This window comes from Eleutherodactylus coqui, chromosome 9, assembly GCF_035609145.1.
Source record: "Eleutherodactylus coqui strain aEleCoq1 chromosome 9, aEleCoq1.hap1, whole genome shotgun sequence".
Lineage (NCBI taxonomy): Eukaryota > Metazoa > Chordata > Amphibia > Anura > Eleutherodactylidae > Eleutherodactylus > Eleutherodactylus coqui.
The window spans coordinates 10272392-10298459 of record NC_089845.1 but is presented as its reverse complement, the minus strand read 5'-3'; the positions used below and the strand labels follow the sequence as shown (position 1 = coordinate 10298459).

General features: G+C 48.6%; 1 protein-coding gene across 3 annotated transcripts in view; it reads left to right on the top strand.

Annotated features, from left to right (window-relative positions):
- Positions 1-26068, top strand: part of MOCOS (molybdenum cofactor sulfurase) — a 397435-nt gene that overhangs the window by 97504 nt on the left and 273863 nt on the right. For all 3 annotated transcript variants that reach the window (XM_066579116.1, XM_066579117.1, XM_066579115.1), the window contains exon 4: positions 7889-8524. In XM_066579116.1, the coding sequence (XP_066435213.1) occupies positions 7889-8524 (636 nt within the window). The remainder of the gene's footprint in view (positions 1-7888; positions 8525-26068) is intronic.

Here is a 26068-nt window from a genome sequence, read left to right as displayed (position 1 = left end):
AAATGTGCCTCGCTGTGTCCGGCTGCCGGTGAGACGGCGATGGGGTAGAGATGCTAGGTGCTCGTAGTTAGCAGCCAGCTAGAAGTAAGTTGTAGCGTGCGTCTAGTGGCTCCTCTTCGCTGGGATTGATTCTCGGCAGGGGTCAGTCATGACCTTTCTCCTGCCAGGATCCTCCGCTGAGGCATCTATTCCTGAAGTTATGTTTGTCACCTGCTATCATGAGCCTGGAGACAATCCCTCCGATGTCAGCATGGAGTCGCAGTTAATTGGCTTGTTAACGCTCTTATGTCCTTATATTCTTGTAGACTGAAGTATTCCGGTGTTTGTTGAGAAAGCCAACCAGAGACCCCGGCGGTGCGGTGGGCTGTCAGCCGTAGTTTATAGTCACACTGCCGTATGTTGGTTAGTTCTACATTACCGCAATCTAAAGGAAACGTGAATGAATGTTGCGGTCACATTTACTGCGATCAGTTGGGCAGATGGAACGTACCTTCATTAAGGGCCATTCACACCAGGCAATCATCTCTCAAAAGTCATTCAAACAAACTGAAAAGAGCGGCAATCGCTCAGTGTAAGTGCAAAATAATCATTTACTGTTCCTTCACCTCTCGTTAGCACTAACTTTCAGACAGCATGAAAAGTATCGCAGGATCGCTGGCTTGTGGTTCCATCTAAATGCTCAGCACTTCACATAGAGCATGAAGCGTTCAGCGAGAAGCCAGTGATCCAGTGGGGATCTGTTTGAATCCCCTGCACGAGTGCGAACGACCTCACACTTACATCAGCGCTCATGCAGTCACTTAGATGACTCGTCCCATGCCAATGGGACATAATATCAGGGAGTTTACCACAAGAGACTTTATCACCTATCCAAGGTCATTAACTTTAACTAATGGGGGGCTCACCGCTGAAACCCCACCAATCATGACAATGGGGGTCCCATGCCCCCTTCCCCTCCTGCTCACCCCACAGTTAGGAGCAGACTGAATGGAGCGGCGGTCATGCATGCACGGTGCTGCTGCACTCATTACCCAGGGGACTACTGGAGATGCCAAGTGTTTGTAGTCAGCTAGTCCGGCTGCCCCTCTGAAATGAATTGAGTGATGGGATGCATGTGCGCTCCATTCAATCTGACATCACTGCCGGTGGGTGAGGCGAGAATCCTGCGAAGAGGGGGGCACAGGACTCCCACTCTCAGGATTAGTGCGGGTATCAGCGGCGATGGATATAGGTCACTGCGGGTGGGTGCGGCGAGAATCCTGCGAAGAGGGGGGCACAGGACTCCCACTCTCAGGATTAGTGCAGGTATCAGCGGCGATGGATATGGGTCACTGCGGGTGGGTGAGGCGAGAATCCTGTGAAGAGGGGGGCACAGGACTCCCACTCTCAGGATTAGTGCGGGTATCAGCGGCGATGGATATGGGTCACTGCGGGTGGGTGAGGCGAGAATCCTGAGAAGAGGAGGGCACAGGACTCCCACTCTCAGGATTAGTGCGGGTATCAGCGGCGATGGATATGGGTGGGTGATAAGTCTATTCATTCATTTCCACCATATTTGGATTATACAATAACATAGTCACTACACTATTGTATACTCCAAATATAGTGATAATTAATGGAATCTGTGTCAAACGGACACCAGAGTGCTGTCTGACTAATGACTGTGAGCGGTTCTGCCCGCTTCCCGTCAGCGCTCCAGCACAATGACATTTTTGCACCTGTCAATGAACCTCAAGACGGAATCCAACAGCGTGAACAAACACTCGTTCCTCCCTGATCACATGACCATGTCAATAAGGCCCCAATTAAGGAAAATGTATCTGAGGGCTCTTTCACACTCTTTTTTTACGGCCGGCCAATATACACTGTGATGTGAGGTGTAAAAACTTGCGAATGGGCACATAAAACTAACATCTGTGCGCCTGTTGAGACGGCATAGGCGCGGCGCATATATTCCGAAGCCGCCATGCTGTTGCCCCTTTCCCTCCCCCCCTTCCTCGCTGGCTCACCTTCTCTCTCCTCCCCTTCAGCTTATTGCAATGGGAAGGGATAGGATGGGGGCGGAGCTAAGCACTGCCCTGTCACACCTTCTCCGATTGCTGGCTGTGTACATGGGGTGGGAGGGGACAGAAGCTTATCTCCGCCCCCATCCCACCCTTGCCCACATCCAGCAATGGGAGGGGTGGGGCATTGCTTATCTCCGCCCTACCCCCTCCCATTGCAATCAGCCGGAGGGGAGGAGAGAAGAGGAAGGGAGTTTAAAAGTCACCCTGCTAAACTCCCTCGCATCTCCCTTCTCCGGCCGCTGTCGTTGGCTCCCATAGGAGTCAACGACAGCGGCTGGTCGTACTCTGGCCCAAAAGATAGTTCCAGGACTATCTTTTGGGCCCGACATAAAAACGCCGGGCACTACATTGGCCAGCAGGGCACTTTTACATCACGGGTATACGGCCATGTGATCTGATGCATTGGAATCCAAAGCGCCCTAAGGGTGTATTCACACAGGCGTATACGCAGTGTATCCATGGGCTGAAATCCGCAGTTGCCGTGTATCCTTCATCCTCTCGGCAGTCTCTTTATCCGTGTAGATTAGAGTGCACACAATCCCATTGATTTCCTGCATACTTCGTGTGTATTAATGCTCACCAGTTTATTCCAACGGTCTCTACTGTACGTAATACGCACTACGATAGGACATGGCTGCTTCATGGCAGCGCTCAGGAAAATGGAGAAAGTCCAGCGTTGGGTTAAAAGCTTGCCGTCTATTTGATGATCCAGATTAGACATGGAGGAACAGTTAGCGTGAGCCGTCCGACATGTTTCAGGCAAGCATGTTGCCCTTAGTCATAGACATTAAGGCACACGTAACACACGTATCCCAATAGACAGCCAATGGGGGGCTTGGGACAAAAACATATGACCTCAGGGGCAAAATACAATTTCTCAGTACCTTTTTTGTGCGCCCAAGATATAAGTGAACCCCTGGTAGTTCTCCATCCCCAATGAAACAGCGCTCTGAGTGTAACGGAGCCACCAAACGCCAAAGCCCCCTGGTTTCCCTCCCACAAATGTCAATTGGACTTTCTAATGTTAAAATCGCATCGTACAAAAATCACAAGTTTGTGCTTCTGCGATTTTTGTGCAATGCGTTTTTAACGTTAAACGCAGCGATATCGCAGCGTTAAAAAAACCAAGTGTGTGGGAGCCCTAAAGGGGTTAACCAGACTTTAAATTTAATACCTTGTCCTCAGGATAGGCCATCAGTATCTGATTAGTGGGGGGGGGGGGGCGCTCCTCTGGGTCCCTGCCGATCAGCTGCTTGAAGGGGCTGCGGCGCTCATCCAAACCCCAGCATCCTTGCCCTTCTTAGTGTAAACCACTTTAATGCTTCTGTCTCTGCGCCTCTGCAGTGGAAGCCACAGTCCCATCATTAAATCTGTCATGACGCTGCTGCTTGCCTGCCGGGCGCTGCGACTCTTTCCTTCCTCTGCTTATAAATAGGGGAGCAGTCGGCGATGCTGTGCAGAAATTCGCGAAGCCCAATAGGCAGCCAGCAGGATTGAGACGGGACACTGGCTGGACAGAAGGTACAGGGATGCTGGGAGGGCTGGAAAGTATATTGCAATACCTCCTGTGATCGGTGTGGTGGCGGTGTGGTTAGGGGGCCTCTGGGCCCCCTGACTTAGGGGCTCGGTCGCTACTGCAACGCCTGCAGCCTCCATACCTACACTGCTGTCTGTGCTGCGGGTGATGGTGTGGCAGCGTAGATTCATAAGGGCAGCAGGAGTACCAATATATACCATATTTATTTAAGAACATGCAAGTAACTGATGGTATGATGACAAGCATGCCATAAACCGTTCCTCCAGAATGAGCGGATGCTAATTACTGCTAACTAAATCCTGGGATTACTTGTATTTTGTTCACAATTCGTAATAACAGCAATGCAGAAAAACAGTCCAAATAATGCTGTAAGAAGATCAGTCGTGTTAAACCGATACAAATCATGTAAGCGAGCACTGTTTGTTTTAGGGGATAAACTCTACTATTATTAACATAGTCTGCAGACATGCAGTGTACAAAACCCACTCAGGTGTCTCCGTTACTCAAGGCTGTAACCATGAGACTATGAGCAACGGAAGTTTAGTAAACAGTCCGAATCCCGTGGGCGTAGTATGCTCCTATACAGCAGGCGTGTTGTTTAACTATTGTTATCTCTAATGGTGTGCACACCTAGTGTCCCCTAATGAGGCCAGCCTCACTTACAGTTTTGTTGTACAAGAATCACCACTACTACTGGCTTGTCACAATCAGCTGTCCCCACAAGGTTATAGCTCCACCCCCGTCACATGTGCCGATTCCAGCCAATCAGAGGCTGGAATCGGCACATGTGACGGGGGCGGAGCTTCACGATGACGCCTACAAGGGGGCGGAGCCAAAATGCCGGTGATGCCGAGACGAGCCGAATGGAGAAGATAGATCTGCGCAAGCACGTCTAAAAAAGCAAGAAGACACCGAAGTTAGACGGAGCCATGGCAACGGGGACGCCAGCAACGGAGCAGGTAAGTGAATAACTTCTGTATGGCTCATATTTAATGCACGATGTACATTACAAAGTGCATTAATATGGCCATACAGAAGTGCTTAACCCCACTTGCTTTCGCGAGACAACCCCTTTAATGCCACTATGTGTAGGACATTTTAGGCTTGAAAGAGACCATGCAGGTCGAAACGTTGCCTGCACAGATCTTAAACATGGAAGAATAAAGCTTCATGATTGTCGATTCATTATTTATGCTGCCGCCTCTGTATTATTTCTGGGATCTGAAGGTTCTCGTTCCCGGAGTGGCTATGCATCGTTTCCCACCTCACCCTATTGGGAGTTGTCTATTGTGAGTGCTGCAGATTCCCCATTTTGGAGTGCTGTCTACTCTATTTTTGTGCATTTTAGCACTTTTAACGCACCTCATCACCAATTACAATGATAGGATGCATAAAAAACACTGTCAATCGCAGTAGAATGTGTTTGACAACTCAGTGTGAAATCGTGGTAAAACGCTGCGGTTTCAAATTCAGCATTTTATTTACACATGTGTGAGAACGGCCTTCGTGAGGGTCACTACTACTACTGGGGTCGCTATGGGGGTACTATAACTACTTGAGGTCCCTTTGGAAGTCACTATTACTACTAGGGCCACTAACGGGGTCACTGTTACTACTGGGGCCCTTATGGGGATCACTATTACCATTGGTGCCACGAATGGGGTCACTATTACTAATGGAACCATTAAGAGAGTCACTGTTGTCAGGGGTCACTGAAGCGCATTACGGGATACAGAGGGCATTGCTTTACCTAAACATGGTGTGTGGCCTATCATAAATATTTGCCACAGCGCACCCCTACTGTTGCCCCTTTTTTCGTTGTTCGAAAGTTGGGAGGTATGGTCACACACTCTTACACTTGCTTTTCATTTGTTTGTTATAGCGCTTAGCTGCAGTACTGCTGTTCATAGACTCATAGAATGGTAGAGTTGTAAGGGACCTCCTGGGTCATCAGGTCCAACCCCCTGCTCAATGCAGGATCACTAAATCATCCCAGACAGATGTCTGTCCAGCCTCTGAAGACTTCCATTGAAGGAGAACTCCCCATCTCCCGTGGCAACCTGTTCCACTCACTGATCCCCCTCACTGTCTAATATCTAATCTATGTCTCCTCCCGTTCAGTTTCATCCCATTGCTTCTAGTCTTTCCTTGTGCAGATGAGAATAGGGCTGATCCCTCTGCACTGTGACAGCCCTTCAGATATTTGTAGACAGCTATTAAGTCTCCTCTCAGCCTTCTCTTCTGCTAAACATTCCCAAATCCTTTAACCGTTCCTCATAGGACATGATTTGCAGACTGATCACCATCTTGGTAACTCTTCTCTGTACTTGCTCCAGTTTGTCTATCTCTTGTATAAAGTGGGGTGCCCAGAAATGGACCCAGTATTCCAGATGAGTTCTGACTAAGCAAGAGTAGAGGGGAATAATGACCTCATGTGATTCATTTGTAATGCATATTCTGCCTCATAATTTGCAACTTTGCTGATTGGCTTCCCCGTACTCTGGTGTCTATTGGTTGGTTAGGTAGCAAGGAGGGAGAGAGCTGCTATGTAATTGGCAGATAGGACCTACTAATTGGTTGTATTAGAGAAGACAGCTAAAAAAGTAGAGGGAGTGGAGCTTTTGGCTCTGGCCGCTTGCATCGGTGAGTGCCCTTATTCTCAAATATTTTCACCTAATTTATATTGACTAAGTGCTGTTCTCATATTATCATTATTTCATTGAAGTTAGTTAAGGACTCCAATTTTCACATGACCGAAATCTAATACAATACTGCAAATTGTCGAACACTGCATACCCCTATTTTACCTCTAAGGGTGGCTTAACATGAGCGTGTGTTGGTGCGTGCATAGGGGCGTACCTAAGTGCGCACCCCTGTATGCGCAAAAACACGCATATATGCAGGTGCGCATTGCCTTTAATGGAGCCGTGGCTGCTGCCAGGGGCTCCATTGAAGACAATGGTCTGCCGGCACTCCGTAATTGTTTTTCAGGGAAGAGCTTTAAATTTAAGCTCTTCCCTCAAAAACAAGGCAAACTAGTGTAAAAAATAAAAAAACCACATGCCTTCCTTCAGCCTCCGGCGCTCAGCCGTGTCCTGTCTGCGCTGTCCCCAGCTCTGCAATGGAGTTCTTTGAGCAGGCATGGAATTAAAATCCCTGCCTGCTGGAAGAGCTGCTTCTGATTGGCTGAGGCACTCAGCCAATCACAGTCAGCTCTCGCTGAATGAATGACAGGCGAGAGCAGCTGGATCCTCCACCACAGCTGTCATCTGTGACAGCTGTGGTAGGGAATTCTTAATTCCCCACAGGGATGAAGAAAACATCTGCCGCATGTGGCAGATGTGTTCTTCATCCCCACGGCAGACAGGTAAATAAATATAAATATAATATATATATATATATATATATATATATATATATATATATATATATATATATATATATATATATATATATATAATTTTCTTTTTACACTAAAATGGTTGTTTTTCTGGGAAGAGTTTATATTTAAAGCTCTTCCCTGAAAAACAATTAAGGAGTCCTGGCAGACCATTGCCTGCAATGGAGCCGCTGGCAGCAGCTGCTGCTTCATTGAAGGCAATGCATGCATTCCCTATGGTGCATGCATGTCCTATCATTACAGACACATGCCTGTAAAACACGGACATGTACACACACCATAGGGTAGCATTGGTTATAATAGACGCATGTTTTTGTGCTCACGTATGCACACGCTCGTGTGAAGCCACCCTAAGGGTGGATATGAAGGGAGAGGAATGGTTGAACCTTTAGATGACTAATATTGTTTGCCGTGAAGTAATATCATGAAATGCTAGCAAAGCCATTGACAGGCTGCAATTCCCATCATATCCACTGGGTGCCCTAACATAGACTTCTCATGACTGAAAAAAAACATGACTTACTGATATTCTAAGCCAATCATTTAAGCGCTGCGGAATATGTTGGTGCTATACAAATAAAGTTTATTATTATTATCTCACATCTCTGGATATATTGAGCCAAGAGGGAAAATGAGAAAGGACACAGTTGTATGTACATTATACTCTCTGCCCCCCGTTGGGGTTCACTAGATATTCCCCAGACCTCTACCCAATGGACATGTTATTTTCATGCCAAACAATTGAGGCGTTATGGGGCTCCAATGACCTGCGTGCCTGATATCTAACGTATTTGTGTGGGTGGAGCCAAATAAATAATTGTGTATATTTTAGGGCCCCGCAGAATGGGATGATGTTTTTTAAGCTCTTTGTTCTTTTTCCTTTAGAATATTACAACACTTTAACACATCTTCTGAAGACTACACTGTCATCTTTACTTCCGGGAGTACGGCAGCTCTTAAGCTCGTGGCTGAAAACTTTCCATGGACTTCTAAAAGTTCAAGAAATTCAGGCAGCTGCTTTGGTTACTTGACTGATAATCACACCTCAGTGGTCGGAATGAGGGGGATAATGAAAATGTTCAATGTGTCATCCATTCCAGTTACACCAGAGGACCTCATAGAGTCAGAAGCTCAAACAGTGAAGCCTCACAATGACGGCACCTTCCATCTTTTTTGCTATCCGGCACTTAGCAATTTTTCAGGCACCAAGTATCCTCTCTCATGGATAAAAAAGATCCAGACTGGGAAAATGCTGCCCGCCAGGCTCCCGGGCAACTGGGCTGTGCTGTTGGATGCAGCGTCCTTTGTCAGTACATCCCCACTAGACTTGGCAGTATACCAACCAGACTTGGTCAACGTTTCATTCTACAAGATATTTGGATTCCCAACCGGCCTGGGAGCTCTGATTGTTTCTAATCACATTGGTAATCTTCTGAAGAAAACTTACTTTGGTGGTGGAACTGCAGCAGCGTATCTTTCGAAGGAAGATTTCTATGTGCCTAAAGATTCAATAAGTGACAGGTAAGTCTTAGCTAACTGCAGTGTAAGTCACTAAATGGTAGGTGTCACGTTCGCACGTGCAAGTGATCACCAGGCCCAGATGAATGTGACCCAGATTGATAGGGAGCACCAGGTGAGCTACCACAGCTTAGCATCTCTCCCGATCTTCTACTAGGGTAAGTGACACAGAACTACCTGTGCAGGGACATCGCCCTCAATAAAGGGTGCCCCAGCGGTCTTCAGATCTGGGCCCTAGCTGCTCCTAGGAATCCACACACCCTACATAGGACACATACACATGCCACCACTATCAGGAACAGCTTGACAGAGTCAGAAGGCACACAGAGCCAGAATCACACCATACAGCAGCAAAAATGCAAACACTAGTAGCAGATGTTAACGCTATAAATGCCAGGTATTAGTTGACATTTTGATCAAAATATGGAAGCTAGCGGGCCACGTCACGGCTCATGGCTATACCACTAGTCCCTACACTAACCAGGAGTCCAATGACACAACCAAACACAAACCTTTCTTGCAGCAACCAAACACAGAACCTGCTCACACAACAGACAGACAACTGGCCACACCCACACCTGGGAAGACAGCTGGCCTCACCCACACCTGGGAAGACAGCTGGCCTCACCCACACCTGGGAAGACAGCTGGCCTCACCCACACCTGGGAAGACAGCTGGCCTCACCCACACCTGGGAAGACAGCCGACCACACCCACACCTGGGAAGACAGCCGACCACACCCACACCTGGGAAGACAGCCGACCACACCCACACCTGGGAAGACAGCCGACCACACCCACACCTGGGAAGACAGCCTGCCTCACCCACACCTGGGAAGACAGCCTGCCTCACCCACACCTGGGAAGACAGCCTGCCTCACCCACACCTGGGAAGACAGCCTGCCTCACCCACACCTGGGAAGACAGCCTGCCTCACCCACACCTGGGAAGACAGCCTGCCTCACCCACACCTGGGAAGACAGCCTGCCTCACCCACACCTGGGAAGACAGCCTGCCTCACCCACACCTGGGAAGACAGCCTGCCTCACCCACACCTGGGAAGACAGCCTGCCTCACCCACACCTGGGAAGACAGCCTGCCTCACCCACACCTGGGAAGACAGCCTGCCTCACCCACACCTGGGAAGACAGCCTGCCTCACCCACACCTGGGAAGACAGCCTGCCTCACCCACACCTGGGAAGACAGCCTGCCTCACCCACACCTGGGAAGACAGCCTGCCTCACCCACACCTGGGAAGACAGCCTGCCTCACCCACACCTGGGAAGACAGCCTGCCTCACCCACACCTGGGAAGACAGCCTGCCTCACCCACACCTGGGAAGACAGCCTGCCTCACCCACACCTGGGAAGACAGCCTGCCTCACCCACACCTGGGAAGACAGCCTGCCTCACCCACACCTGGGAAGACAGCCTGCCTCACCCACACCTGGGAAGACAGCCTGCCTCACCCACACCTGGGAAGACAGCCTGCCTCACCCACACCTGGGAAGACAGCCTGCCTCACCCACACGTGGGAAGACAGCCTGCCTCACCCACACGTGGGAAGACAGCCGGCCACACCCACACGTGGGAAGACAGCTCTTATATGTACTGACCTAGAGTCATTAGCTGGCTGGCTGACACACGCACGCCCAGCCAGCTCAATCCCCACCACCTGAGCAGGAAAGCTGCAGAAGTAGTTGTTGCTGTCTTGAAAGGGTCAGGGTTTGTATCCGTTTTTGCACAAAATGCTGAGGTCCTCTAAGACTTGTTGATAAAAAATTTCAATATCAATTGTGCCTGTTCTCAAGTGGGTAGAACTTACTTTTAGGCTTTAAATCTAATATTAAGGGATCCTCCAAAAATAAATCTAAGGCCAATTCTTGAGTTTCAGGGATACTCCCCAAATGTGGCCTGTTCCCTTTAAAAAAAGAAAAATGAGGAATTGTAAGTTTCCTCATAAAATGATTTATATTGATGAAAAAGGTCAAAGAGATTCGGGGAACATGTTGGACTAACAGATAGATAGGCCTTTAGACAGTAATTCAGCTTCCTTTTTGATAATAAATGTTGAGGGATGTTAAAAATCCCATACTTCTCGAGCTTCTATGAAATTGACCTGGGAGTATAGAATGTTTCCCCCTTCTTTTTTTCCTTCTTCTCTTATACTTCTTTTGCATGTGTTGGGTGACGGATGTGGAGGAGGGTAAAATTGAGAAATTTTGGATTTGCTGATGGATGGTTGGTGCAGAGAATTCATTGTCTGGGTAGGTATCACTCTGGTTTTTGTGGATAATAGGTGATTTGAGTGGGTATTTGGATGGTGCTGATTGTTGGGTCTTACTGAAAGTGGCTGGATGGTGGAAAGGTCTAATTCTAAAAAAGCTGATATACGAGATCAAAAGACTCTCCTAGGTCCAGCCTAGAGCTTACTTCATCGCAGAAGCTGATCAGATTGGTCTGACATGATGGCCCCATCATGAATCCATGCTGGTGAGGAGTTATTCCGTTGTTCTCCTTAAGGTACTCCAGGATGGCGTCTCTCAGAAACCCCTTGAGTATTTTTCCAGTTACTGAAGTGAGACTTACCGGCCTGTAGTTACCAGGCACTCTTTTGGTCTCCTTTTTGTATATTGGAACTACATTGGCAATGCGCCAATCTGATGGTACAACCCCCGGTCTTGATAGTGTCCATAAATATAAGAAATAGTGATCTAGCTATCACATCACTTAGTTCCCTTAGAACCCGTGGGTGTATTCCATCTGGGCCTGGCGATTTATCGATCTTAATCCTCTTTAACCGGTTCCGCACTTCATCCTGTGTTAAGTATGTAACATTTTATTCCCCTGTATCTCGTGTGACATTTCCTTTTTGTTCGTGAATACACTTGAAAAAAAACTATTTAATAGATTTGCCTCCCCCCCCCCCCATCGTCTTCTATGGTTTCTCCATTATTTGTTAAAGGGCCAGCGCTCTCGGTGCAAATCCTTTTACTGTTAATATAATTGAAGAATAGTTTCGGGTTATTTTTGCTCTCTTTGGCGATCAGTCTTTCTGCTTCCTCCTTAGCAGTTTTGATCTTATCTTTACATATTTAGTTTTTTTTCCTGTATGATTTTAGTGCTTCTTCGCTGCTTTCTTGCTTTAGTAGTTTGAACACTTTCTTTTTTTCGTTTATTGCCCCCCTTACTGTCCTGTCGAGCCACATTGGTTTCCTTTTACCTGTAGTTCTTTTATTTTTAAAGGGAATGAACTGCTCACATGAGGTGATTAGGATCCTTTTAAACTTTTCCCATTTGTCCTCTGTACTGATATTTTTGAGGATGTTGTCCCAATTAATGTTACCGATAGTAGTTCTGAGCCAATCAAATTTTGCTTCACTAAAGTTTAATTTATTTGTCGCTCGCTGATAAGGCTTCTTACTGAATGACAGCTGGAAGTTAATTATATTGTGGTCACTGTTCCTCAAGTGCCCCTCAACCTGCATCCCCATTATTCGTCTGGTTTGTTAATACTAAGTCCAGAGTGGCCCTCCCTCTAGTTGGCTCCTGCACAAGTTGGGTAAGGTAATTGTCTTTTAATTGTTCTCAAGAACTTATCACCCTTGTGAGATTTGCAGATTTCATTTTACCATATTATATCCAGATAATTAAAGTCCCCCATGATAATTACTTCGTTGCGGTTTGACACCTCTTCTGTCTGCCTTAGTAGTAAGGTTTCCGTTTCTTCTGTTGCTTTCGGTGGCCTATAGAAAACCCCTATCAGGATTTTGTTATTTCTTTCTCCCTGTTTTTCTACCCATGGAGACATACCTCTCCCCCTTTCTGGTTTCAACGGTCTCTTCTAAAGAAATTGTAACCTTGTAAATTTACCGCCCAATCGCACTTATCATCAAGCCATGTTTCCGTTATTCCAACTATATCGGAATTTTCATCAGACATTCTCGCTTCAAGCTCACCCACTTTGCTGATCAGACTTCTTGCATTCGTTGCCATACAAATTTATACGGTTGTTTTTTTAAAATTCATTTTGTTACTAATCGTACTATTGGCTGATCTGTCAGTTCTAACTGAACTAACCCCACCCCCCTCTCTACCCCCATTCCCATTACTTAGACCCAGGTCGCTAGCTACACTGACTACCTCCTTGTTTCTCTTTTTGCCCTCCCCCCAGTCCCTAGTTTAAACACTCCTCCAGCCTTCTAGCCATCTTCTCCCCCAGCACAGCTGCCGCCTCCCCTTTGAGATGCAGCCCCTCCCTACGGTGGAGCCTGTAGCCGATGGCAAAGTCAGCCCAGTTCTCGAAGAACCCAAATCCCTCCTTCTTACACCAACTCCAGAGCCACTTGTTTACCTCCCTAAGATGCTGCTGCCTTTCTAGTGTGGATTTAGGTGCAGGTAGTATTTCCAAGAAAACTACCCTGGAGGTCCTTGCCCTAAGCTTGGCCCCTAAGTCCCTGAAATCATTTTTGAGGGCCCTCCATTGACCTCTAATTTGTTCATTAGTGCCAACGTGCACCATGACCACTGGATCCTCACCAGCCCCTCCCTTGTTACAGTCCTGAATAGGGAATAATAGATGATGGAAGAGATCTCTGTACTGACACCCGATATATCTATACATAGTTATTAGAGCGCCCCCTTGTTACAGTCCTGGGTATAATAGATGATGGGAGAGATCTCTGTACTGACCTCTGATATATTATACATAGTTATTAAAGCGCCCCCTTGTTACAGTCCTAGGTATAATAGATGATGGAGAGATCTCTGTACTGAACCCTGATATATCTATACATAGTTATTAGAGTGCCCCCTTGTTATAGTCCTGGGTATAATAGATGATGGGAGAGATCTCTGTACTGACACCCAATATATCTATACATAGTTATTAGAGCGCCCCCTTGTTACAGTCCTGGGTATAATAGATGATAGGAGAGATCTCTGTACTGACCTCTGATATATTATACATAGTTATTAAAGCGCCCCCTTGTTACAGTCCTAGGTATAATAGATGATGGAGAGATCTCTGTACTGAACCCTGATATATCTATACATAGTTATTAGAGCGCCCCCCTGTTATAGTCCTGGGTATAATAGATGATGGGAGAGATCTCTATACAGACCCCTGTTACAGTATATTATATATTACACATAGTTATTAGAGCACCCCCTTGATGGAAGAGATCTCTGTACTGACCCCTGATATAGCTATACATAATTATTAGAGTGCCCCCTTGTTACAGTCCTGGGTATAATACATGATGGAAGAGATCTCTGTACTGACCCCTGATAAATTTAATATAGTTATTAGCTCCATACCATTTATTACTTTAGTTGCCCACCTTTGTACCCGCTTAAGCTCTGATATGTCCTTCTTGAGTGTCAGTGCCCAAAACTGTCCACAATATCCCATGTGTGATCTGACCAGTGACTTGTAAAGAGGAAGAACAATGTTCTTGTCATCTGCCCTTAGACCTCTATTGATGCACCTAGTGATCCTGTTTGCCTTGGCAGCAGCTGCCTGACACGGGTCAGTTTACAGTTACAGTTATAAACCCCCAAGTCCTTTCCCATGTCGGTGTCCCCAGTGGTTTCCCATTAGTGTGTAATGGTGACATGTATTTCCTGCCGTTTTGCTACTTTTCTGCTCCCAACTAAGGCTGCCTGCATCTCAGAACCAGATTCCGCATGCAGGAGTCCGCAGCGGAATCTGACTTTGGCCACAGCTGCCGTCCACGCATACCTGCAATTTCTTTTCTTTTTCTGTACGGCGGAGGGACCCGGGGGCTCACTGTTGGACATGCGCAGTACAGATTTTTTTTTAAATGTTTTTTTTTTCCTGCTCTGTTGCTAGGCGATGGCGCAGAATCCGCAACCTGTCTGTAATGATAATTGCGGTCGGGTCGGACGACTTCCACTGACCTCTATGGAAGCTGTCCCTGTGGACACTACACGAAAATAGAGTATGCTGCGATTTTTCCTGCGCTCGCGGAAACTGCAATTGTTTTCCACAAGCGAGCAGGAAAGTGTTTTTCCATATCCTCCTGTGGGGGGAAATTACCCAGGACCCCAGCTTTTGTGATATTATGTTGGATTCTACTTTTCAGAGAAATCATTTCTTGTAATCACCAGGCTTTGCTAGAATGTCAGCTTGACTTAACCAGCAATAAACCATAACTGGTGACTAGTCAGGAGATGGTTGAAGTACAGATATAAGATTGATAAGAGAGAGAGCTACAGAAAGATAACAGATAAAGTAACAGAAATTGATAGGTATAAGCAATATACTTACCTCAAAATAAATCTATAAAAAGTAAACACACTAAACCGCTGAAGAATGGAAAATTTTAGGTATTACGAATGGACTTTGATTAAACATGTGGCAGGCTATTGAATGATGTAAACACCTATGTAATGTTTGGCTCAGAATCAACGTCACTATAAATATGTGATATGTCTATAAAAAGAACTTGCAATGACCAATAAACGTGGAGATGAATTGTACACTAAATGCAGCTGTACACATTTTCATTGTCCCTGCCGATCGGTATTACTTAGACAATGATGAGTACTCATTACAATTTGGACGCCGGATGACATACTAACGGGAGTTTTTCCCTAACACATCCTATGGATGGTATTTGCTGCGGTGCTGTGGTGCAGACGCCGACCGCGGATTCCACAATGCAAATCTGCCCGTGTTCAGGCGGCCTAATCCTGATCCTCTTGCGTCCTCCTTGCTCCTCTCTTGGGTTAATATTTTACGGAGTTTTGTATCCTCTGCAAATTTTGCTATTTTACTTCACAATCCTTCTAGCGGGTCATTGATATGTGTATTTAATATCTCGTCTTCCAGTGGTGAAAATATACGTGGGTTTACAGGCGGAGGCTAGACTCAGGGGTCTGTAGGCGGGGGTCTGTACTCAGGAGTCTATAGGCGGAGGTCTGTACTCAGGGATCTATAGGTGGAGGTCTGTACTCAGGGATCTATAGGTGGAGGTCTGTACTCAGGGGTCTATAGGCGGAGGTCTGTACTCAGGGGTCTATAGGCGGAGGTCTGTACTCAGGGGTCTATAGGCGGAGGTCTGTACTCAGTCTACAGGCGGAAGTCTGTACCTGGGGGTCTACAGGTGGAGGTCTGTACTCAGGGGTCTATAGGCGTAGGTCTGTACTCGGGTCTATAGGCGGAGGTCTGTACTTGGGGGTCTGTACTCAGGGGTCTATAGGCGGAAGTCTGTACTCAGGGATCTTTAGGCAGAGTTCTGTACTCGGGGGTCTATATGCAGAGGTCGGTTCTTGGAGGTCTGTACTCGGGTCTATAGGCGGAGGTCTGTACTTGGGGGTCTGTACTCGGGGGTCTGTACTCGGGGGTCTGTACTCGGGGGTCTGTACTCGGGGGTCTGTACTCGGGGGTCTGTACTCGGGGGTCTGCAGGCGGGGGTCTGTACTCGGGGGTCTGCAGGCGGAGGTCTGTACTCGGGGGTCTGCAGGCGGAGGTCTGTACTCGGGGGTCTGCAGGCGGAGGTCTGTACTCGGGGGTCTGCAGGCGGAGGTCTGTACTCGGGGATCTATAGGCGGAGGTCTGTACTCGGGGATCTATAGGCGGAGGTCTGTACTCGGGGATCTATAGGCGGAGGTCTGTACTCGGGGATCTATAGGCGGAGGTCTGTACTCGGGGATCTATAGGCGGAGGTCTGTACTCGGGGATCTATAGGCGGAGGTCTGTACTCGGAGGTCTGTACTCGGGGATCTATAGGCGGAGGTCTGTACTCGGGGATCTATAGGCGGAGGTCTGTACTCGGGGATCTATAGGCGGAGGTCTGTACTCGGGGATCTATAGGCGGAGGTCTGTACTCGGGGATCTATAGGCGGAGGTCTGTACTCGGGGATCTATAGGCGGAGGTCTGTACTCGGGGATCTATAGGCGGAGGTCTGTACTCGGGGATCTATAGGCGGAGGTCTGCACTCGGGGATCTATAGGCGGAGGTCTGCACTCGGGGATCTATAGGCGGAGGCCTGCACTCGGGGATCTATAGGCGGAGGCCTGTACTCGGGGGGTCTATAGGCGGAGGCCTGTACTCGGGGGGTCTATAGGCGGAGGCCTGTACTCGGGGGGGTCTATAGGCGGAGGCCTGTACTCGGGGGGGTCTATAGGCGGAGGCCTGTACTCGGGGGGTCTATAGGCGGAGGCATGTACTCGGGGGGTCTATAGGCGGAGGCCTGTACTCGGGGGGTCTATAGGCGGAGGCCTGTACTCGGGGGGTCTATAGGCGGAGGCCTGTACTCGGGGGGTCTATAGGCGGAGGCCTGTACTCGGGGGGTCTATAGGCGGAGGCCTGTACTCGGGGGGGTCTATAGGCGGAGGCCTGTACTCGGGGGGATCTATAGGCGGAGGCCTGTACTCGGGGGGATCTATAGGCGGAGGCCTGTACTCGGGGGGTCTATAGGCGGAGGCCTGTACTCGGGGGGTCTATAGGCGGAGGCCTGTACTCGGGGGGTCTATAGGCGGAGGCCTGTACTCGGGGGGGTCTATAGGCGGAGGCCTGTACTCGGGGGGGGTCTATAGGCGGAGGCCTGTACTCGGGGGGGTCTATAGGCGGAGGCCTGTACTCGGGGGGGTCTATAGGCGGAGGCCTGTACTCGGGGGGGTCTATAGGCGGAGGCCTGTACTCGGGGGGGTCTATAGGCGGAGGCCTGTACTCGGGGGGGTCTATAGGCGGAGGCCTGTACTCGGGGGGGTCTATAGGCGGAGGCCTGTACTCGGGGGGGTCTATAGGCGGAGGCCTGTACTCGGGGGGGTCTATAGGCGGAGGCCTGTACTCGGGGGGGTCTATAGGCGGAGGCCTGTACTCGGGGGGGTCTATAGGCGGAGGCCTGTACTCGGGGGGGGTCTATAGGCGGAGGCCTGTACTCGGGGGGGGTCTATAGGCGGAGGCCTGTACTCGGGGGGGGTCTATAGGCGGAGGCCTGTACTCGGGGGTATACAGGCGGAGGCCTGTACTCGGGGGTATACAGGCGGAGGCCTGTACTCGGGGGTATACAGGCGGAGGCCTGTACTCGGGGGTATACAGGCGGAGGCCTGTACTCGGGGGTATACAGGCGGAGGCCTGTACTCGGGGGTCTGTACTCGGGGGTATACAGGCGGAGGGCTGTACTTGAGAGTCTGTACTCGTTGGTCTGTAGGCGGAGGTCTGTACTCGGGGGTATACAGGCGGAGGGCTGTACTTGGGAGTCTGTACTCGTTGGTCTGTAGGCGGAGGTCTGTACTCGGGGGTATACAGGTGGAGGGCTGTACTTGGGAGTCTGTACTCGTTGGTCTGTAGGCGGAGGTCTGTACTCGGGGGTATACAGGTGGAGGGCTGTACTTGGGAGTCTGTACTCGTTGGTCTGTAGGCGGAGGTCTGTACTCGGGGGTATACAGGTGGAGGGCTGTACTTGGGAGTCTGTACTCGTTGGTCTGTAGGCGGAGGTCTGTACTCGGGGGTATACAGGTGGAGGGCTGTACTTGGGAGTCTGTACTCGTTGGTCTGTAGGCGGAGGGCTGTACTCGGGGGTATACAGGTGGAGGGCTGTACTTGGGAGTCTGTACTCGTTGGTCTGTAGGCGGAGGGCTGTACTCGGGGGTATACAGGTGGAGGGCTGTACTTGGGAGTCTGTACTCGTTGGTCTGTAGGCGGAGGGCTGTACTCGGGGGTATACAGGTGGAGGGCTGTACTTGGGAGTCTGTACTCGTTGGTCTGTAGGCGGAGGGCTGTACTTAGGGGTCTGTTCTTGGGGGTCTACATGCAGGGGTCTGTCTGCCTTTGGAAATTTTCTTTTGTATGCCCATTTTCTTTTACATTGGCGTTCGTGCTCCGGCTGTTGCGTTAGACCATATATAATTTTCTGAAGTTTGGACAGTAAGGCCGGTGTCACACAGGTGTACGTGTATCTGCACAATGAGAGTTGTGTATCTGCACACACATCTGCATGTTTTACTGCACTTTATGTTCACAGATGTGCAGGAAAATAGAGCAAACATTAATCTATCCTCGAGACCCTTTTCTATAGAAGAAACACAAGTTTTAAGTAAAGGCCTTTCATTCGTCCCTACGTGTCGATATGATCCATTCATATGGAAAAAAGATATTGCACTCTTTTTAAGGAAACTTAAATGGAAAAAATTCTATGCAATTCAGAACCGAAAGAAAAGTGCTGAACTAGGAATAGACATAGAGGACTTACAGGCCCTCAATGATATTGAAGAATTGGCAAGTGAGCCAACAAACCACCGGGAGAAGGCCCCTTTACATCTCTCAAACTGAAAAACACAAGTATGCCGCCCATCAATGATTCCCCCTACATCGACATTTTTGAAAGACTAGTGACCGATGAATTAAAAACATTATCACACGGCAAGAAACGGTTTCATTATCACAATTTAAGCCACTCGGAGAAAAAAGCTCTACTCCAAATTGAAAACGACAAGAGTATAGTGGTTAAGCAGTCGGATAAGGGAGGGAATCTCGTGGTGATGGATGATCACTCGTACAGGGAAATGTGTATGTCCCTATTGAGTGACAATACCACTTATGGAAGATTGGACCAAGACCCTACTTGTAACTACCAAAGGGACCTTCTTGAAATCCTGTCAAGAGTGACAGATCAAAATCTCATCAGTCAAAATGAATTAAATTTCTTGTACCCAAAACATCCTCCGATACCTACATTTTACGGTATCCCTAAGATCCACAAGGGTTTGTCTCCACATAAAGGGCGCCCCATTGTATCTGGCATCAACAGTGTTACGCAGGCGTCTAGTCAGTATATTGAGACTTTCCCTTCGACATCATGACAGCATACGCTGGAGGTGGCTCACCTGCTGACCTGATGGGACAGGAAAAGGCAGAGCATAAAAGAAACCTCCCCTCCACCAAACACCAGTGCTTTTCCTGTCCCTTCAGGACAGCAGCGGCAGAGCTCCAGCGATGCTGTCCCATGCCGGAGGTTCCAGGGCTTACCGGTGAGCGGCGGCATCTCTCCTGGCAGCCCCGGTTGCCCCAGTGGGAAGTACCTCATCTGGGAGCTAACCGGGGACTGCGTGGGCCTGGGTCCAAGCACGGGCTTTCCGGCACCACTGCGGCCGTCATTTAGGCGGCGGCCGCCATCTCTGGGTCCAGAGCCGAGCAGCAGCATTCCTTAAGGGGGCGTGGCCTCGGCGGAGCTCCGGGAGTGACGTCGGACACTCCGCAAGGGGCGTGGCCTAGCGTGAAAGGGGCGTGGCCTAGCACAGCTGGCGCCGGATTCAATTTTTAAAGCTCCTCTGCACCAGGGAAGACGGCTGGTGTTTCTTCACGCCGGGGAATCGATCGTAAGTACAGGAGTTGATCCCACAAGCGCATGATGTCGGCCAGAGAGAACCCAGAGAATCTCCAAACTGTAAGTGGTCCAGTGGGCCAACCTACAGACACCTGCACTACATACACTTCCTGACTAACAGAGTTCTCCCTTGTCATTTCAGGACAGGGATACTCAAAAACCTAGGGAGGCTAGGAGGAGGAGTAAAAAGTGTCCAGTGTGCTTGGCCAAACTCGACGACTCCTACACCAAAACATTATGTGCCATTTGTTCTGCAAAAGTTCTGCAGGAGGAAAAATCTTCCCTTATGTCCGAAATTCGGTCGGTTGTCCGGGAAGAAGTTCAGTCCTCCCTCTCGGACCTCCAACCTGGGCCCTCAGGGGTTACACGAAGGTCTGCTCCGGCTGTGTCAGAGTCCGACTCTGACATGGCGGAAGATTTGGAGTTTGATAATCTTGGGGAAGTGTTGCAGGAGGAGAAAAAGTACCTTTTTTCCACCGCTGACATGGATCAACTTTTAAAAGCTGTACGTAGAACCATGCAGGTGGAGGAAGATGTGCAGCAACCCCGCACGGCGCAAGACGATATGTTTGCGGGATTGCTTCCACAACGGAAATCTTCGTTTCCTGTAAATGCCACACTCAAACAACTAATCCTGAACGAGTGGGATTGTGTGGATCAGGCTCCGCTAATCCCTAGGGAGTTCATGGAGCGCCTTTTATTTGCGGGAGACGAGGTGGCGTTTCTGGACGAAATGCCGAAAGTAGATGCTATCGCTATGGTGTCCAGGAAGTCTGGATTACCATTTGAAGATACGTCCCACTTAAAGGACTCCTTGGACAATAAAGTGGATATGACCATGCGTAACGCCTGGTCCATGTCCAGCCATATTATAAAATCCAATATCGCGGCCACCTCTGTGGCTCGCTCCATGGCGGTCTGGCTGGATCAGCTCGCGTCCCTAATTGACCAAAAAGCCTCCAGGGAACAGTTTGCGAGCGGCATCCCTCTGCTACAGATGGCAACGGGGTTTCTGGCGGATGCCTCTATGGAAACGGTCCGCTTCGGAGCTCACATGGCAGCCCTATCCAACACCGCCAGAAGGGCAGTCTGGGTAAAGGAGTGGTCGGGGGATTTAACATCCAAAAACAAGCTGTGTACCCTACCCTTTCGGGGCGCACGCATTTTTGGACCGGACCTGGATCGCCTGCTGGAAAAAGCAGCTGACAAGAACCAGGGACTGCCAGCCATCAGACCGCCCAAGAGACCCTTCACTCCACGTCCCTCGTCTACATACGCTGGGAAAGGGAAGACTGGAAGATGGTCTTATTCGAAGGGTGGAAGGGGTAAGACTCTTATTGTTGTCCCTCAGCCCGCATCTTCGTGCCCGGTGGGCGGTAGACTGGCTCGTTTTGCCACTAGTTGGCGTAACATAACGACTAACGAGTGGGTGCTACACCTGGTGGTGGAGGGGTACAAGATCGAACTAGAATCTCGCCCCCCTGACAGATTTATTGTAACCTCAATCCAGTCTCCAGGCCTAGAGCAGGCTCTGTTGGGAGGTGTACAGAACCTGCTGGATCTTGGCGCGGTTATCCCCGTCCCCAAGAAGGAACAGGGGAAGGGATTTTATTCCCCCCTTTTTCTGGTTCCCAAACCAGATGGCTCCCACCGCACAATAATTAACCTCAAAGAACTGAATAAATTCATTGAGTATAGGAAATTTAAAATGGAGACTATCAGAACTGCAACTCCCCTAATTGCCAGGGATAATGTAATGGCTACAATTGACCTAAAGGATGCTTACTTTCACATCCCTATTTACGCCAACTCGCAAAAGTTCCTGAGGTTTGCGCTGAGAATGGAAGAGGAAATCTGTCACTTTCAGTTTATTTGCCTCCCATTTGGAATTTCCTCTGCTCTGCGGATTTTTTCCAAGGTGGTGATTTTTCGCAATCGTGGGATTATTATCGTCCCCTACTTGGACGACTTCCTGTTGGTGGCAGATTCCCCGACTATTCTGAGGTCACACTTGGGTTCCACGCTTCAACTGTTTAAGGACCTGGGTTGGAATGATCTAAAATCCAACATGGAACCAGAAACCAGGAAAAAATTCCTGGGAGTCATTCTGGATTCCAGTCTCCAAAATTCGTCCCTTCCTCCTCTAAGGAAACAGCTTATTTTAGAGGAATGTTCCACTCTCTATAAAAAATCTAGAGTAACAGTAAGAGATGCAATGCGGATCCTGGGGCTAATGACTTCATGTATTGGTGTGGTTCCCTGGGCCCAGTTCCATAGTCGCGGTCTCCAGTCACTAATCCTTCAGAATTGGGACAAGTTACAGTCCTCACTTGACCAGACAATCTCTATTTCTGCTAAAGCCAGATCTTCACTCCGCTGGTGGTTGTCATCGCACAACCTGTCACTGGCATCCGAATGGAACTTGGACCCTGCAATAATAATCACAACAGATGCCAGCGCCAAAGGGTGGGGGGCCCACTTTGAAGGCAGTCATATACAGCGTACTTGGGACGCTCATGAGAGATCTGGTTCGTCTAACTTTAGAGAACTTAATGCGGTGTGGAAATCCCTACGTAGCCTGCAATCGCTCTTAGGGATGAAGCATGTGAGGTTCTTTTCAGATAATATGACGACAGTGTCACTCATTCGCCACCAGGGTACCACCAGGAATCCTCTACTGCAGCAGTTGGCGGGAAGGATCCTTCAGTGGGCGGAACTCACAACCAAGTCACTGTCGGCCTTTCACATAAAAGTAGCTGAGAATTCAGCCGCGGACTTTCTAAGCAGGAAGAAAGTGGACCCAGGAGAGTGGGAACTCCATCCCGAGGTGTTCAGCCTGCTTGTGACGAAATGGGGGGTACCAGAAATAGACCTATTTGCGTCAAACGCAAATACCAAGTGCCAGCTTTTCTTTTCCCCAAGCGCGGAGAAACAGGCCTTGGGCACGGACGCTCTCTCTCACCCCTGGGTTTGGGACTTGGCGTACGCTTTTCCCCCTTTACCATTAATTCCGCTCCTACTAAGGAAATTACTGCGGTCAAGCCTGTCAGTAATTCTGGTAGCACCTTATTGGCCCAAAAGACCTTGGTTTCCCCTCCTGAGATCTCTGTCAATAGGAGAGCCTTTCCACCTTCCACCAAGACCGGACCTATTGCTGCAGGGCCCTCTTCTTTACCCGGAGGTTCACAAGTTCAGGCTTACGGCCTGGATCTTGAACGGGTAAAATTCTTGGGGAAGGGTCTTTCTCCTAACGTAATTTCCACTATTAGCGAGAGCCTTAAACCCTCGACAAAAAAGATCTATTCCAAAGTCTGGAAAAAATTCTCAGAGTGGATGGGCCAGGACATCCAGCAGTTAGATCAGCCAGACATCCGTAAAATCCTAGATTTTCTCCAGGCGGGCCTGGATAAAGGGTTGAGTCTGGATACCCTCAAAGTCCCAAGTTGCGGCTTTGGGGGCATTCTTTGATCTTGCGCTTGCGGAGCACAGGTGGATTAGGAGATTTCTTAGAGGGGCAAGTAAATTGCATCCATTTACAAGGCTTACGGCACCCCCCTGGGATCTGACCATAGTCCTTCAGGCCTTCTGCGATCCCCCATTTGAACCTATTAGAGATCTATCCATCGCCTTGCTGACGTATAAGGTAGCCCTCCTTGTGGCAGTCACGTCGGCTAGACACATGGGTGAAATCCAGGCCCTCTCACGAAGGGCCCCATATATGACTATTCACCCAGACAAAATAGTATTTTCTTTAGACCCGTCCTTTCAGCCTAAAGTCTTGTCGAATTTCCACAGAGGCCAGCCAATAGTCATTCCAGCCTTCTGCCAAGATTTCAAAAACGAAAAGGAGCAGAAGCTCCATAATCTAGATGTCAAAAGAGCTGTACTAGCGTACCTTGAGGCAACGGAAAGTTTCAGAAAGACTGATAAACTTTTCATTCAATTTCAGGGGCAGGCCAAAGGAAGGGCCGCTTCTAAAGATGCGATCGCCCGGTGGCTCAGGAGAGCTGTCCAGGAGGCTTACAAGGCCAAGGGCATCCCTCCTCCAGATGGATTGAAGGCCCACTTGACGAGAGCGGTGGCATCTTCTTGAGCAGAAAGAGCGCACGCGTCAATCGAGCAGATTTGTAACGCAGCCACGTGGACTTCTGGCCATACTTTTATTAAACACTACAGGCTGGACTTTAAATGTAGTCAGGACGCAACCTTCGGTAGGAAGGTGCTCCAAGCGGTAATCCCTCCCTAAAAAAGCCCATGCCAGTTATTTGGTATTCCTCCAGATGTATGCTGTCATGATGTCGAAGGGAAAACGTGAATTTTTCTTACCGATAATTCCCTTTCTTGAAGGCATCATGACAGCATACGGGCTTCCCCCCCCCCCCCCCCCCCCCTACCGACATGGTTACCCTTGTTTTGTCCAACACATGAGGTAATGTGTATGCTTATGTTTCTTTGTCTGTGGTGTGTGATGTCAATAAAAACACACCTTCTGGTTAAGTATTCTGTCACTGTGGTTATTTGGAACGCACTGGTGTTTGGTGGAGGGGAGGTTTCTTTTATGCTCTGCCTTTTCCTGTCCCATCAGGTCAGCAGGTGAGCAACCTCCAGATGTGTGCTGTCATGATGCCTTCAAGAAAGGGAATTATCGGTAAGAAAAATTCCCGTTATTCTAAAACCTTTTGTGGAATCTTTGCCATCTTTCGTACAAGATACGACTGATGTTCTAAGACGCCTCCAGGATCTCTATGTCCCTGACACCACTTATCTGGCCAGTCTTGATGTCGAGGCACTTTACACCTCCATCCCCCATGTGGGAGGGTTGAAAGCCTCTAGGTTCTACTTACAACAGAGACGCAGACATCTTTTCAATCACAATGAGATGGTGCTTGAACTTCTACAGTTCATATTGGAGCACAATTATTTTGTGTTCGACCGAAAGTACTTCCACCAGCTCAGGGGGACCGCAATGGGGAGTCCTTCTGCTCCCCATTACGCGTGTCTGTACCTGGGCTGGTGGGAGGATAAGTACATCTTTAGTGACACGAATTTAATGTGGACACAATATATCGATATGTGGATTCGATACATTGATGATATTTTCATCTTATGGACTGGAACAGACATCCAGTTCCGTCAGTTTGTTCAAGAGCTTAATAAGAATCCCCTAGTCCTGTTTGTGACTTCCGAAATCCAAAAGCAAACCATTACCTTTTTGGACCTTTCAATATCCAAAACGGAAACTGGACTTGTAACTACAACACTCTATAGGAAACCCACTGCTACCAACAATTTTCTACATTATCAGAGCCACCACCCTAGACCACTAAAAAAACGGCATCCCCAAGGGACAATTCATTCTTGCCAGACGCAATTGTTCCAGCAATGATGAATTTATTTCGAAGTCTATGGATTTAACCCGTAGATTTCTTAATAGGGGCTATCTGCCTGACGTCTTGGACAAGGCACGTGAGGAAGCGACCAACATGACACGAACGGAACTACTAAGAGGAAAAACAAGATCAGAAGGAGAAAATGTCATACAGTTAATTGGTACATTTGATGATGAGGCTCCTAGGATTAGAAATATCATCTCAAAGTATTGGGACATCTTGCGTGATGATCCGGACCTAGTTGACTTCCTACAATCACGTCCAACAATAACTTATAGAAGAGGCCGCAGTTTAAAAGATCGCTTAATGCGTAGCCATTACAGCAGACCATCTGGTCCATCAAATTGGTTTACTACTACTACACCAACCGGTTTCTTCCGCTGCCATGAATGTAAGGCTTGTCCTGTCATGAAAAAGACTAAACATTTCCAAAGTGCTTCTACTGGGGAAACTTATACCATCCGCGATTTTATCAATTGTAGATCCTCATATGTAGTATATCTAGCAACATGCCCATGTCCGAAAGATTACGTGTGGAAAACGATTCAGCAGTTGCGTAGACGTACCTTGGCTCACCTCGGTAATATTAACAGAAATGAACAGACCAGCCTATCTACTCATATGAGAGAGAAACATCCTGATCACCCTGAATCAGTGATTTTCAGAGGTATTGAAATCTTACGCGACAATGGTCGCAAAGGCGACCTCAATCAAAAACTACTCCAGAAGGAGGCCTTTTGGATTCATCGACTGGACTGTATAGCGCCAAAAGGTCTTAATGACAACATATCCTTTGTTCC